The sequence below is a fragment of the Thunnus thynnus genome, chromosome 24 (assembly GCF_963924715.1).
Source record: "Thunnus thynnus chromosome 24, fThuThy2.1, whole genome shotgun sequence".
In the NCBI taxonomy this organism is placed as follows: Eukaryota; Metazoa; Chordata; class Actinopteri; order Scombriformes; family Scombridae; genus Thunnus; species Thunnus thynnus.
Window position 1 is genome coordinate 3,111,522 of NC_089540.1, and position 16,035 is coordinate 3,127,556.

General features: G+C 38.3%; 1 protein-coding gene across 8 annotated transcripts in view; it reads right to left on the reverse strand.

Annotated features, from left to right (window-relative positions):
* Positions 1-16,035, reverse strand: part of dmd (dystrophin) — a 322,537-nt gene that overhangs the window by 204,902 nt on the left and 101,600 nt on the right. For all 8 annotated transcript variants that reach the window (XM_067583225.1, XM_067583222.1, XM_067583219.1 and 5 more), the window contains 3 exons: positions 5,244-5,336; positions 3,654-3,734; positions 1,820-1,912 (listed from right to left, as the gene is read on the reverse strand). Coding sequence is in view for 7 of the 8 variants with exons in the window: in XM_067583222.1 (XP_067439323.1) it covers positions 1,820-1,912; positions 3,654-3,734; positions 5,244-5,336 (267 nt within the window). In the remaining variant the exon portion in view is untranslated. The remainder of the gene's footprint in view (positions 1-1,819; positions 1,913-3,653; positions 3,735-5,243; positions 5,337-16,035) is intronic.

Below are 16,035 nucleotides of genomic sequence, written 5' to 3' on the forward strand. Positions count from 1 at the left end.
GCATGCATTTCCACTTTAATTGGAGGGGAGCTTTGACAAAGACTGCTGTATACACAAACTCACAATGACACACACACCTACACACTGATAGAGATCCACACACACGCACACAGGAGCATTCACAGACTGGCATAAATGCCCACACACAAGCAAACAGTAACCTCCAGGGCGTAGCAGCATCTGACAGGCGTATTCACACACACATTACATACGCATGCTACCACCAATCATGAACGCTCAGCCAGCACACACACACACACACCTCATTATAGAATTGTGTTTTGCTATTAATCGCGTCATTAAGTCTATGCCAAAACTAGCGTGATTGAGACATTAGCCTCCATTCAACTTAATGAGGAATGAAATACAATTAAAATGTATTGTAATATAAGCTATTAAAACTACCAACTTTACATGAAGTTGGTTCATAAAATATATTTTGAACTTTAAATACAGCTTAAGGGGAGAAGTAGCCAACAGTGGAGGCCTAATGTTGCTCTGTGAATTGGCAGAAAGATGAAAGGCAGTGAAAAGACCAGGAGGGAACCAGACATCATGAAAAAAGGAACATTAAAGGGAACTTCGGAGCGCCCTGTACTGTTTTGCACTGGCATTAATGTGGCTGGTGGATGTACTTTTTTTTCCAAAGTTATGACGTTGGATACCTGACCTGTGCATGTTTTTACATCCGAAATAACTTTAAAATGAGAGAAAATACATCTATAGCTGTCTCTGAACTCTATACAATATTCTTATTAGCAGCATATTTTGAGTATGTCGTGTGTTCACACATGAAAGTGACAAAATTAAAGATCCCCTCTTGACATGTTTTTTTACATCATATATATATATATATGATGTGGCATAAAGTCAGTTTGACTGATGTCCTGTGGAACACATATTGAATTATGTTCTATCCTCTTGTATCCTACCTAGCAAAAGTATTGAGGTACATTACACAATTACTATGTAAATTGGAATTGGGAAACAGCTTTTTAAGCAGGTTTTGCAATGTAATATTTTTTTAACCTTGAGGCATTAAAGTGTATTTTTCCCTCAATAAAAATATCTTTAAGAAATCACTTTTCTTTTCTTGCTGCTTTCTATTATTATGATTGCTCCCTGCAATGTGACTGTACCTTCACCTTGAATGCTTCAATCCAGCAAACAGTATACATTCCAAAGTGCTATTGGCAAAGGGATTCAGATTGACACAGAAGGATGGTGTGCAGTATTTTGTTCTATCAATGTGAAACAAATGTGAGTTTTGAAGCTGTAGGCGAACATTTATTTAACAATGTATATAAGCAATATATTTAAGACATCTGTGTTGCAGATAACTCAATTTGTGCATTATGGAAAATAGGCACTTTTTCCTGATGTGAAAGCTGTATTTCTGATAACCTCAACATGAGTTATTTCACTCATTGTATGTTGTTTATCTTCACTATGAAACCCTGTGTAGCACTCTAAGTGGGTTCCATTGAATGTAACTATAACTACAGACTAAAATGGATTCACAAACAATTTAGTTTTCGGAGAGATTGCATAGCCCTATTTTCAATTGTACCAGGGTTTTGTTTGACTGGGTGCATGGATGAGTAAATATACATCAAGGTGAAGATAAATTCAGTCCAATCAGAAACAGCAATCTGAAATGCTGCTAAAATTTGCTGCAACTGCAAAAAAAACAGTAAAACTTAAGTAAAACTTAATATCTGATGCATTTCCAAAATATGAAAGCAAACATTTTCAAAATAGCTGTTCAGAGCAGCATTCACACACACACACACACAAACACACACACAGAGACACACACCTGCCAGTGGAGAATGATGCTCCAGATGAGCCCGAGAATCAGTTTGTGATTTCCATCAACGATGTCTGCTGCTCCGATATTCACCAATTCAACCTGGAGGAGGGACGACCAGACAGACAAATCTCATTATGGGTTTATTTCACAAAGTGTAAGCCAATCCTCTCACTCACTCTGACTCAGTGGTTTACAACTTTTTGGCTTGTGACTCTTAAAGCAAAGCAAAGGTTATAGTCTCTGTGTGGATATGAATTCTTCCCTCCCCTGAACAACAGTTGTGTAATTATAGCTTAGCAACTGTAACAATGCAGAGAAGGCCTGTCACGCTTTGCATTTCTCCACATGCTGAAGCAGTGTGCTTTGACATGTAGTTAGAGCCATACTCTATATATGAACACATAGGAGATGGTGCCATTTTTTAGGGTTTCCAAAAACAGACACATAGGGACAAAAGTGTAAAGAATGGATTAAACAGGGTGTTTCTCTGCAAATATTAGCATACCTGGCTAACTAGCTTCCAACCTAGCATTCAAAGGCTTAGGAGCACATCATTCGCTAACCATGTCATTTTCTGTGTGCACAACACTGTTTCTTTATATCAGTGTCTTTTACATGGATCATCAACTATTGCTGGGTACACGTAGCTTTAGCCTCAGCCTCTTAGCATCATATTATATATATAGTATGCATCATGTGCATATCAAAGACCCTTTAACATGGTTCTCAGTTTAAAATATGTCAACTGGAAAACAAAATAAAAGTTTGCTCAAAGCTCACATACCAAACCCTGTTGGTGTTAGAATGGGTAGAGTGGTAAATGTGCCACCATTATCACTGTAAACTGCATATGTGCTGGAATGGAAAGCTTGACAGGCATAGAAATGGTAACTACAGGGGCAGTGATTAACAAAGAGTCAGTTCAACCAAACAGTGGCTTTTCTTTTTGTATTGTTTCACATTTTAAAAAAGCAAAAAACAGAGAAATGTGAGAAAAAAATAAGCATAATTTTTGTGTAACAGTAATCTATTTTTATCTTAAAAAAACTTTTTTATCTTTTTTTATCTTTTCATCCTTTCTCACGTTCCCAGTCTTAATGCTAAACTAAGCCAAGCGTTTCCTGACTTCATTTTTAATGCACAGATATGAAAGTGGTATCAATCTTCTCATCTAACTCTCAGCAAGAAAGTGAAGAAGCATATTTCTAAAATGTCAGAGTATACTTATAGATCCCCTAGACAAGTTGTATAAATATTTCTCATTTCAAAAGTTTAAACGAGGGACAGTAGATGTCTCCTCCTTCACTGTAAAATCCATTCTCAGTGTTTGTGCACTGGAGGCTTCAAGTTTCCACATCACACTTGTGTAAATTGAATACTGGCCGATGATTGGCTTCCAATGTTGTGATGTCACAAATCCTGCTTGTAGCCCTTAAACTCAGATTTTCAATGTGCACAGAGAAACTTTCTTCCTTCAGCAGATGAATGTAAAAACAGCCTTCTAGTCTCAAACTCTGCACATACATCATTCTGTACAGTGAAGCTCAAACATTCAACTGAAGGAACAAGAAGCAAAACACATTTTTGAGTGGAGGGAGACTTTAATCTGTACATCTTATGGAAGAAAAGGGAACAATTTCAGTCACTCTTCATATTTTGTTTGCTGCAAATGCATATTTCAAAATTGGTTAGAGAGAAGAAAGACAGAAACCTGAAAAGCAGTTTAATTTAAGCACCTCACTATATGCTGACTGATTTATATTTATGCAGTCATCCATATATTCAACTCTCACACATAATTACATCAGGATAAAGTAAAATGTGTGTGTCGTGTACTCACATTGTTCTTCTGCAAGATCTGCAGAGCTCGGTTGACATTGTTGAGCGAGTGAACACGCGTGAATCCTTTCTCCAACCTCACCTATATACACACACACAAACAAACACAACCAAGACAGAAGAGATTATTGAGGCATAAACAGACCCTGCTCAGGGGCATCCATGAGTGCTACAAACGGCCACATTACAATAGAAGTGTGTGCGTGCACCATTACAACAAGGACATGGTATCAAAAGACAACAATGATAATGTCTCTCCATGAGACAGAGGTGAGGAGAGACAGAGATGGGGGATAGAAATGATGGTGGTGGAAAAAGAAAGAATAAGAGAGAAACAAAACAAAGAGAGAAAAGGGATAGTGAGATTAGACAGAAGGAGAAAGAAGGGAGGATTCCAACAGACAAGACGAGGTGGAGGAGGTGAAGAAAGCTGGAGGGGAAAAAGAGAAACAAGGTGGGAGTAGAAGTTTGATTAAGACTGTGGGCTGTGCTGGTTTGTGTGTGTTTGCACTTCAATCTTTGCTCTTCCCATTTTCATCCAGTTTTCATTTCTTCAAATGATGATTTTAGCATTAAGGTTAGGAATGTGATTAGTTTCAGGTCAAGCTGAGGTTAATGCAGCATTCACCTCATGTGGGAAGGAAGGTAGTAATGGGAACGTTTCACATGGTTACAACTTGCAAGAATCAGTCAGGTGGACAACTCCAAATGGCAATTACTAGTGTTACTAAGGAGTATAATTGATATGGTGAATGAATAGTTATCTACCGTGGAGCTGAGCTTTCATGATCAGCAGAGTTGGTGGTATAAGCAGTGAAAATCTGCTTACTGTAAGGTTTGTGTATAAAACTGCCCTACTTCATTACCTTAAATCATATAGTAAAAAAAAAAACATGCCATTCCTCCTTTATGTGCCCAAATATATTATAATTCACCTTCTCTGTACACAGGAAGTGACAAACTGAAACCAACCACCAGCCAAGAAGAAGAAGATGAGCGGTCTGTCTACCTGTTAAGACTACAAGCGTGTGCAATTTTATTAGATCACAGCGGGACACGCTTGGTTAATGAGGCCACCTCATCACTCATGCAAATACCTGGCTCAATCAAGCTCAGATCTTTGTTAGTGTTATTTAATTTCCACATTAAGAACTAATTAGTAGGTCTCAACCACGTGTCATTACAATTACAATTAGCTGACAGAGAAAACCTAACACGCATTCAGGCTGGGAAGAGTAACACAATTAATTCCTGGTATCTAGAAACATGTACAGTAGGTCTTCTGTGCATAAAAGTACCAAACTAAAAGTAAAAATAATTATTTTGGAAGGTTTATGTCTGAAAAAATGCTGTAGCAAGTCCACTTAGAAGTACTTGTACAGCTGTATGGATCTCATCACTTCTCTGTTGCTATTTTTGAATGTAGCTTGGTAAGAAGAAAGATGGCGTCCCCATTCTTAATCTTGCCTACAAAACCGGCAGCTTGCCAGTTTAAGTCGAGGGTGTAATTTCTACTGGGGGTGAGGAGAAGGGTTTGTTTGGTGTTGGTATACAGTTTGTTCCTGTGTGTGTGAGTTCTGTGTATTTATACCAGTTCATGTCCTGCCAGCCCCTCCAGCAGCTCCAGCAGGCGTCGTCCATCACACAGGTCTGAGAACAGATCCTCCACTGGTGGTTTTCCTGTCTGTAAGACACACACACACACACACACACACACACACACACACACACACACACACACACACACACACACACACACACACACACACACACACACAATATTTCAGTTGAATCCAGAAAACAAAATTATATGTATTAATTCAAAATATTCCCCAAGATTCAACACGTTTATTATTACACAGACAAGTTTTTGCAATCTGTTGGCACAGGTGCAAAAACAGAGCCATGAGCTTTAAACCATCTGAACCTGTGCCGAGGGGAACAACTGCAGGAGGTGATATGAGTTCAGTTTACTCGTTCCATGTAAAGGTCAAACAACCAATCCCCATACTGGAAACTCTGCTCTCCATTGGCCAAAACAAAATCAGAGTTGTTGGGAGTATAGAGAGACATCTCTTGAGTAATCACAAACCATCCCTGCATTAAATGTGAAGATGGCAGTTAATTCCCAAGAGGTTGTTCTTTATCAGTGCTGACAAGTCTAGGATTACAAGCTAGCAGTTGCTTCACATTGGAAAATGCTGCAGGCTGAATACAGTGTGAGTGTCTTTTCTGAGCCAGCATGAGGGGAGAAGGAGGAATGGAGGTGCTTACACCACTACATAAGAAAATTATTTAAGAAAGAGATGAAATGCTATTTTTGTTTATTAAAATAAGCATAAAAATAAGCAGTAAACTATGCTTCCAAATGACAAAGAAATTCATAATCTAAATTTGAATTTAGCTGAACATTGAAAGTATTACTAGTATTACCAGTATGTACATAGCAGAAAGGTATACAACTCGGCCTGGGCAATATGATCATGAAACCATAAAGAAAAGAACAATCTAAAAACAAATATTAGCATTTCCTGAAGAAGATGTTAGCTGCTGCTGCTGCCAGCTGCTACTCCAGCAGCATTTTTTTAAATCTTTTAGTGCCACCACTAAATTGTATATCAATTACATTTACCTATTCACCATTTATCCATTGCTTTTAGCTAATCATTTCAATCACTTATCCATTACATTTAGCTTATGATTTAAAGCTGGAGCGTGGGACTTTTGTCTCCCCCTTCTGGCAGTGAGAGTAATTACAAAAACACTGTCAAGCGGTGCTTACGTCACAGGCTCTGCTGTAGCCTACTCCACTACTGTTGCAGCTGTAAAACGGTGGAGAAATTGTTTTGAGCGCCACACAACTGCTAACTAGTTTTCATGCATTCTCAGTTGTGATGTTGAGTTGCTATAACTGTTATACAGTAATTGACTCAATATATGGATATAACTTCAAAAATCCTTTTTTTTTCAAATTAATTGAAATTAATTCTACTCTACAATCTTTCTATGGACCCCCCACCAACTGCAGTAGTATCATTCGGTATGGACTCACTGCCCTAAATGACAAACTTGAACAAATGTTAGTGAAGATGCAGACGGTTTTTATACATTTTTGTCATTTTTTACCTCAGTAGCCTCCACAGGGTTACAGTTCTTAACCTGAAGCTGATAATTACTTCAATTTAACTTGAATATTGCAAATGACCTTCATATGCACAGTTTATTAGAGGTGTCATAACAGATTTAAGATCAGCTAATCTGGACTAATTTTTCAGCAACACTTGACTTAGCATGGTGAGCAGTGCCATGATATTTGAAAATTGAGAAAAAGTCCATTGAAGTAAGTAATTATGAGAAAGTGTAGGAGGAATTGGTAAAGACAGGAAAGGGACAAGGACACACACAATAAGCAAAGTAAAGAAGGCTTTATTTAGAGAAAGATCACCAAAAAAAATGTTTCTTCTTTATGTTTCACTGGCAGCATTATGTACAAATGGCATCATGAATCTTTCCTGCATTATTACTGTCCTGGTTACTGTGGCAGAAATCTCTTTTCCTGCATCGATCATACTTTATTACAACAACGGCTGCCATGTACAAGTCCCCATTCTTGCATCTAAAATGAAAAAAAAAAAAAGTAAAAAAAAAGTAGAGATGACCCAGAGCAGGGTGAAATACAATATGGCAAGAAAAATGAAAAAAAAGAAGAAAAATTCACTTTTCTATAATAAAGAAATTCAGTTATCAATCTTCTGAGATCATCTCACCATCAGTGTCTCATTTTCTCACATTTTTCTTTCCTTGTCCGCTCTCTGTCTTATATTTTATACTCACTGTCTCCCACACACACTCACTGTCTCACATTTCATTCTCCTGGTCTTATGTTCTTATTTTCCTCCCTCCCTCTGCCTATCTTTCTCTCTCTCCATCCCTCTCTGCCCTCGACCTACGCCTCTCAGCATTGTCCTGAGACTCGCCGTTATTGAGTCATTCTCCACACCAGGGCTGTGTGTGTGTGTGTGTGTGTGTTGGGAGTAGATGTATTATTTGAATGGATTGTGGACAGTGCGGGGGTGTAGGTGATAAGTGAAGAAATTGCAGGTGGATACAGTTAAATGAACAAAAAACAAGGTACAAAAATGCAAAAAAAAACAAAAAACAACCCAGGCATGTGCAGATTTGAATATTACTACAGGAAGAGACACACAAACACACTTTCTTTTCACCTCTCTGCCCACTCACACATATTTAATATCTCACTTTCTCTCTCTTGTCCATTTAGTGAAGGCCTCTTTCATATTTCCAGTACACTAACAATGAAAACAGTTCTTCAGTTGTTCTCTGAGGGAATATATTCCTATAATTACAGCTCTCAGCAGGCCCATTTGAACCTTAGTGACTGGTCTGTACTTAGAACTGAAAAATCATCTAAAGTGGACACACAATGGGGCGAGGTAGCAAACGCACATCCAACTTAAAGACTCCAGATGTTTTGTCAATTTTACAGGCATTGGATGTGCTCAGTTATATGTTACATGAACAAAGCAGAGCGCAGCACTGTCTGGTGTCCTTCAGTCTGTAAAGACTGTGGCTCTCCAGCATCTTTACACAAGACAAAGTGGATGGGGGTGTAGATGGCCCTGACCTGTATACCTCTCTGTGGAGAGGTGGAACAGAATGTTCTTCTGGGCATCAGTGACACAAGAGGTTAATGTGTGATGACCCACCTGAAGAGGGGTCAATTTGTGCTTTTTAAACTCTGTATATGAAGTGTTTGTTCCATGTATAAAAGTGGTGAAAAAATGTCATTGCAATACTATTTGTATCTGGATTTAACAGTGAAAAAATACAAGTCAGAAGTGCATTGGTCCATGTTGCATGATGTGTCTTTCTGGAGGATGTGTATATGATAATATGAGATCCAGATGAATGTACAGTTAGTCTGAAGCTTCTGTGATAAAAGATAAGAGAGCTGTTGACAAAAATCTGAAAATCTCATTTTGGCTGTTTGGCATGCACTTTTTAGACAGTCCCTTCAGCTCGCTCGCTATCAAATCGTGTAAGGTGCCAGGCTTCAATGTCGAATAATGAGAAAAAACAGCTGTGCAACATCAGTTATTGTCATCCTGCACTGCACAACAAATCTAGTGAAAAATGATGATCTCATTCAAACGCTATTGAGAATTACACTTGCTGAATATCAAACCTGAAATATCTACACCATCTGTATAATGGGAGTCTTGCTGCTGTGGCTACTAGCAGCTCCAGTTAGTCAACAACCACCTGGATAACTGTTGATACTGAAGAAAAAGTCTGACTGATGATTATGAGTCAAGATCTGAAGTTGCATGGAGCTCCTTTTGATTTCTAAACAGATTTACTCTCAGTGAACATCAATGATGTCTGTGTGTTTCAATTTGAATGAAGTGGTTTGACATTTGTGGCTACTTGTGAAAACAAACCCTGAGTATTACTGAAAAATTCAATCAAGGTCAAACCAAGAAACAACAACAACAAAAAAGACAGAGTACTGTGTCCTGGTTGCCTATTCTAACATTGCTGCGGTTATGTTGTGTGGTCCCACTGGCAAAATGATCAAATGAAGTGTACTTGAATTAAATATACCTGCATGAATACCAGTATCATTTGATTTTTAAGGTGGTCTTCATTGACACCCTCTTCCCACAATGAAATGCAAAATCCACATGGAGGAACTTTTCACACCTAATGAAAACTAATTAAAAACCGTGGATGGTGATGCAACAATTCTGTCAGTAAACCATGGAGAAGAGAAAAATGTTTTGTTACATTTCAAATTTCAGATTTGACAGGACATATTTTGTATCATAGTATAAGACAGTAAATGACATTCTTTGTGTATTCCTTGTATAATAACTGCCAAAATAGTGCACTGTCAGTATCAGTACACAGTGTATACTGAGGTTTATGGTGTGGAATTCAATTAGGAAACCATGTAAAAGTTTTCAGGAAAAATATCAAGATCTAACAATGTTGAAAATTAGCACTTTAATTTCATGTATTCATGAAATGCTAAAATAACAACTTTTCTGCAACCAAACCCACACACTTCCATCCAGGTGTCGTGCCGATGGCACTGTAGCTCACCTTGCAGTCTGCTGCTGTGAGTGTTGATTGGCTACATTGTTCCCGAAAAAAAAAGATTGTTGATGAACCAAAACACTGAGATTGTAGTTTTTGGAGTAACATGAAGCAGGCTGTTCTCTGCATCTGCCTACAAATAAGTGTGAAATCACAGGCTGCTTCTGAGATACACTCAGTCCTGATTTGTTTTAGCACATATGTGTCTTTTTATCTTCTTCACACACACACACCACTGCAAAACCACATGCACGTACACACACACGCCTGACATACACATTCTATATCTGGCTAACTACTCTACAGTGTGTATAGGGAACAGGTGATCATGACAAACACACACACACATACACACACAAACGCCTTTTCATCTTCAGCAAACAGTGATGGCAATGAATACAATGACCTCTATCAGCATGTGACCAGAATGCCAAATACAGCTGACTCATTTCTCGTGTGTGTGTGTGTGTGTGTGTTATAAGTGTGTGTTGGTATTTCAATCTTTTCAAAAAGCAGACTTCTTTTCAGACATACACAGATGATTCATCCTGTATCCTCCAAGCTAAGGACAATTTGTCTTTCCTCACCTTTAAAAGGGGAAAAATATGTCATAGCTGGTTTATAGTTAGACGGAGGTTAGCTATAAATTAGAGAATATTAAATCTATCATAAGGACATGTAGTCTGTGTGAATACTCAATACATTTTATTCCGCATGTCTCTTTAACTTGCTCTGCATGCTTGAGAAAGTTGATGTCAGTGTGTGTGTGTGTGTGTGTGTGTCTGTCACAGTCCATTTATTACAACGCTGGTGTGCTTCTGTAGGCGAGGATACGCTCTATTTGACTATCAATGCTACTGTAGATTACAGCTTAGGACTAGTAAGTATAGTTGCTTTTCATGGTGTCCTGACAATCATCACCCACACTCTCAGCCTGAGTCAGCTCACCGTCCACAATCTATTGCAAACTCTTATATCGCATCCAAATTCTTGCTTGACTTAGAAATATATGTGGATGTTTGGTTCGGGAGGTGCAGCTGTCAAAGAGGCGGCAAGTTACGTATCATATCTGTACTGCAGAGCATTGGTTACAGGTGTTTTATTGGTTTCTTTGCTGGCACTTAGTTGTTTAATAACAATACTTGATTACTCATAATTAAAACATTTCTTAATAACCTAAATGTGCTTTTATCACAGATTTAATCTTTTTTTTTTTAAACAGTCTAAATCTCATATAATGACCCTGAAAATGTCCAACCAGATGTTCAAAGATCCAATCTATAGGGCTATAATTAACAATTATCTTAATCATTGCTCAATCTGCTGATTATATTCTTGATTGATTATTTGTTTGGTCTAATAATGTCAGAAAATAACACTTATCAAGATTTATCCTGAGAAAAGGTTACTGATTATGGTTTTGTTTCTGCTACACATTTGTGTTTTTAGATTAGAGCCTATTTGTTTAAAATGTGGAAAATGTGTATCATGGAGAGTCATGCTGCTTTGGCTAATAACACTTCCTGTTGACACTGTACAGACAATGATCTCTTGGATCACTCTGATACTGAAACTAAAGTCTTAATCTGATGATTATGAGGTAAGATCTAAGAGCCTCTTTTATATGATTTATAAATGGATATAAGGACCTCTGCCATCACTTTGAAGAGTGAGTTCAGCTGATTGAAGCACTGTCTGTTTCCACTTGACTCAGAGAGTTATGACTTGTGATTATGATTAAGGGGTGGTGTGAAGTTAGTGGCAGATTGTCTCAATTGTGTAGCAGAAAGAAAAAAACTGAAATTATTGCACAAAATTCAGATGCAGAGCGCGTTATCTGTTCATTTTCAAACAATGTATTCGGTTACATCCCTACTGTTTAGACATCACATAAACAAGAAAACACATGAGATATACCAATGTGTGTGTCACTTTTCCTGAAAGGTAAAATCTGTATTAACAGCTTCTCAGAGACAAACCAACTGTCAGCTATGCAAACAAATCAAAAGCATGGATGTTTTTAGTTGTCAGCTTCTGTAATTGAATTTTCCAACAGGTCCTCTTGGGTGACTCAACTCTACATCATAAAGGGGAAAGATGACACAAAAGATGGGATGCAACCCTCACAATCATATCTGAAGACAGAAGACAGTTAAAGCAAGGCAAGCCTGCATTTTAGTGGCTGGGTAAACAGGCCACTGAAAAGAATTGTTCCATACAAAATTGCATTTCTTTCAATCCGCCTACCGAACACTTATCTTCATTCTGTAAGTGTCCGGATTTAACTGAGATAACAGTCGACATGACAAACTTAATGGCGGTGCCTTGTTTTTCATGGCAGGATCTAGTGGCAGATGAATGGCTGCTTTGAGTCACTGCTGTTGTTTTTGGTGGTGGCGTAAGACATCAGTTGTCTGACGAGACAGTTAACCGACTCATTGTGTTAGTATTACAGAAAAGAATTTCAGAATCATGGACCCTGCAAAGTTGCTGTTTTCACTGCTCAGGACTATAAAGAGCTCTCAGATTGAGGCCATCTGTATGAGCTGTGCTTCTATATTATGAGCACTTATGTATGTAAGCAAGGCTGGATTGCCAACAAAGCAACATTTAATTAAATTGTCAAAAGCTAAATGACACAACAGCCAACCTGAGGCCAGGGAGTACTCCACAACGGGAGCTGGTTGGTCTCTGAGGCTAAATATAATTAAGCTGCCATTTACTTGATGGATATTTGTGTATATGTATAGAGCAGAGGTCACCAACATGTCGATATTTGTGGAGTTCCACAATACATTTGTCAATTGACATTTGTCACCGATCAGAATGCTCTCCCACAGTTAGATCACGGCTTTATTTGCTTTATTTCAGTTGCTGATCATTCAAAGCATTCACTTCCTCCTGCTCTTGTTTCACATTAAAACGCTTTCCACAGGTGAATCACACAGATGAAGCTAATGGAAACTCATTGTATATGTCACTGAAGCTAGCGCTGACTGCTATGGCTCCCTTTTTTTATCTGCAACAATTTGATAATTGATTAATTGTTTTTTGGTTTTCTCCGTTCATTCTCAGTGTTTGTGCACTGGAGGCTTCAGGTTTCCACATCACACTTGTGTAATCTGCATATTGGACCAGGATTGGCTTCCAAATTAGTTGTGATGTCACAATCATGCTCATAGGTACACACCTTAAAATCAGGTTTTCATTGAGCACAGAGAAACTTTCTTCCTTCAGCAGATGAATGTGAAAACAGCTTTCTAGTGTCAAACTCTGCACATACATCATTCTGTACAGTGAAGCTCAAACATTCAACTGTAGGAACAAGAAGTAAAACATATTTTTGAGTGGAATGGGGCTGCTGGTTCTCTTAGTTTTCTATGACAGCAAAGAATATTTTTTGGTTTTGGATTGGTTTCATTGACCAAGTTGATGATGAAAATTATTATCCGCCCTTTGTGTACACAGCACAGTAATGCGAGAAGAAACAGCGACACTCTACAGACGGCTGATTTCAGCTCCTTTGTCATATATTACAGTCTTTCACATGTGAAGATGAATCTTCTAAGCTGGTTCTGGGAGGAGGTGATGGTATTTAATTCCACATTGTGCCTTTATTTCCCCTTCACTAAGTCATCTTCAATAACAGCTTTTATCAACATAATTAGGAAAATATTTTCATGCATATATCTACATATATCATGAATATATCCACTCATAGCAACTAAAGCATAATTAACATATTTTATGGTTGTTAAGGCAGTGAAAGCATTTGGTTTAGGTTACAGAATGATCAGGATCTTGATGAAGGTTAGGGTTATTAAAAGGGGTTAGGACAGCTAGAGCCTTGACAAATGTGAAGGAGTGTTAGGGTTGTTGTTTTTTTATCTAATTTTACAGAATGCATCTTTACAGAATAGCTTTCTAACTATCTAAAAAACAAAAACAAAAAAAAACATCAGCTTTGAAGTTTCTTTTGACTAAATGTACTCTGGGATGAGCTCCAGAGGTGAGCTGCACTGCAGAATACTATCAGCAATTTCACAGACGTGAAGCTGTGAAATTATCTATTTAATGCATTATCTCTGAGCATTTCAGTCTCTTTCTATGAGCTACAAATGTGCAGGAATTAGAAATGTAGACGGACATGCACACTCGGTAAGCATCAGAGAAAAACACACACACACAGTGATTTTCCAGTCAAGGATGTTACTAATTGTTGTTTCCAGGCAGATTTTATATGACTTTAAGCTGCAGCATTTCACAGTGTGTCCTTTACATCACAATTTTTCCAGATTAGGTGACTCATGACTAAAATAAAATTTCATACAGATTTCATGCTTTTGTTGTAGAACTAGAATTGATATGTCAGCCAGTATAAAAACTGTATCTTACCTTGAGGTGGTTTTATTCTGCTTGTTTTTCAGCCTATTTGAACAAATAGTAGCTTCTTGTTGACGAAAATAAAGAAGAGAAGCTAATTGATTTGTGTCACAGAGAGGAAAAAAGATGTTTTCCGAGTTCTACTGTCCAACACAAACACCTCAAGGTTAAATACACAATAAATGTATATTTACATTATCATATATATTGTCTTTGTACAAGAGCAAGAAAGGTTCTAATGTAGGACTGTGACACTGCTTTGTTAAATTACTGAGAGACAGTATTGCTGGAGGCTACATTATGTTTAGACTGTTTGTTTAAAGATGCACATTGAAAAAAGAGAAAAGGGAAAAAATCTGTGAAAGAAACACAGCAGAAGCTATCAGTAAAATACCAGTGAGTCACTGCTGATCTGTGCTTTACAGTATGTATAACAATCACACTGGACAATTGGCTTTTGATCACAATTGTTTCCTAAAAGTCACAAAGCGGTATCTCTTGCAGTGACTCACAGAGACAGAGATAAGAGTGGTGCATCAGCTGAACATTTCTATTGCAGTACTGAATTGTTTTTGGGCTTTTCTTAAAAGACAAAAAAAGGTTGGTTAGGTTGGTTGTTGGTTGCCATCACTGGTGCGCACTGACAAAAGTGATAGTAGTGTTTTTTGATATACTAATTTTGATTTACTAAACCAGTTGATGAACCCAGGTTCATTTTTCTAACTAAGTCAAGGGCGACTGGACTTCTTGAAGGTGTTTCCTTCTCATCCAAAAGGCTTCTTGAGTTGTGACTGACTGGTGAGGAGTCTGATGTATTTAACTTCTGTAGATAGATAGTCTTGATTGTCCAAGAGAGAGATTTGTTTTCACAGCAAATACATATTGCACATTTACTGATGTACACAATACATGAAACATCCACTTTGTCACATCAGCACATATAGCTCATGGCCCTGCCTGAATCCCAGCCTGTACACCAGTTAGCTCTCACACAGATGAGTGTGGATCTACACTGCAGCGTCAACAAGGCAGAAGCTCTTCTCCACCGTTCACACCTCAAGAGTAGCTGATGTCACATGTGACATGTGAAAACAATTTGCGGCCACACTAGTGTTTCATGTTTTGCTCACAGTGTAACACCTAAACAACATTAAATGATTAAAGCTAAATGCTGCTAAATCTCTTCTTGTTAGTCCTCCGCTCAGCTGGCAAACAACAAATCTGCATCACAACGAACATCTGGTAAGGAGCAGAACAGACAGTGAGGCTAATCAAATGTTATTTTATTGTCGCAGTGTCATCTATCTTCCTCTTTCAGCTGTTCCTGTTAGGTATCGCCAAAGCAGATCATCCATTTCCATCTCTTCCTGTCCTCTGTATCTTCTCTCTGTCGCACCAACCACCTGCATGTCTTCCCTCATCATATCCATAAACCTCCTCTTTGGCCTTCCTCTTTTCCTTTTGTCTGTCAGCTCCATCTTCAGCATCCTTCTCCTAAAATCACCAGCATCATTCCTCCGCACGTCCAAACCACCTCAATCTCGCCTCTCTTGCTTTGTCTCCAAACTGTCCAACCTGAGCTGTCCCTTTAATATACTCATTCCTAATCCTGTCCATCCACGTCACACCCAACAAAAATAGCATCTTCAACTCTGCCACCAGCTCCTGTCAGTGAATCACCTCCAAACCATACAACATAGCTGGTCTCACTACCCTCTTGTAAACCTTCCCTTTCACTCTTGCTGGTACCATTCTGTCACACCCTGCCTGCACTCTCTTCTTCACCTCTCTTCCACACTCCCCATTACTTTGAACCTCATTCCTCCTCTCTCCGGTGTATACCTCCACCTCATCTCAACCCACTCCCTACTCTCACTACA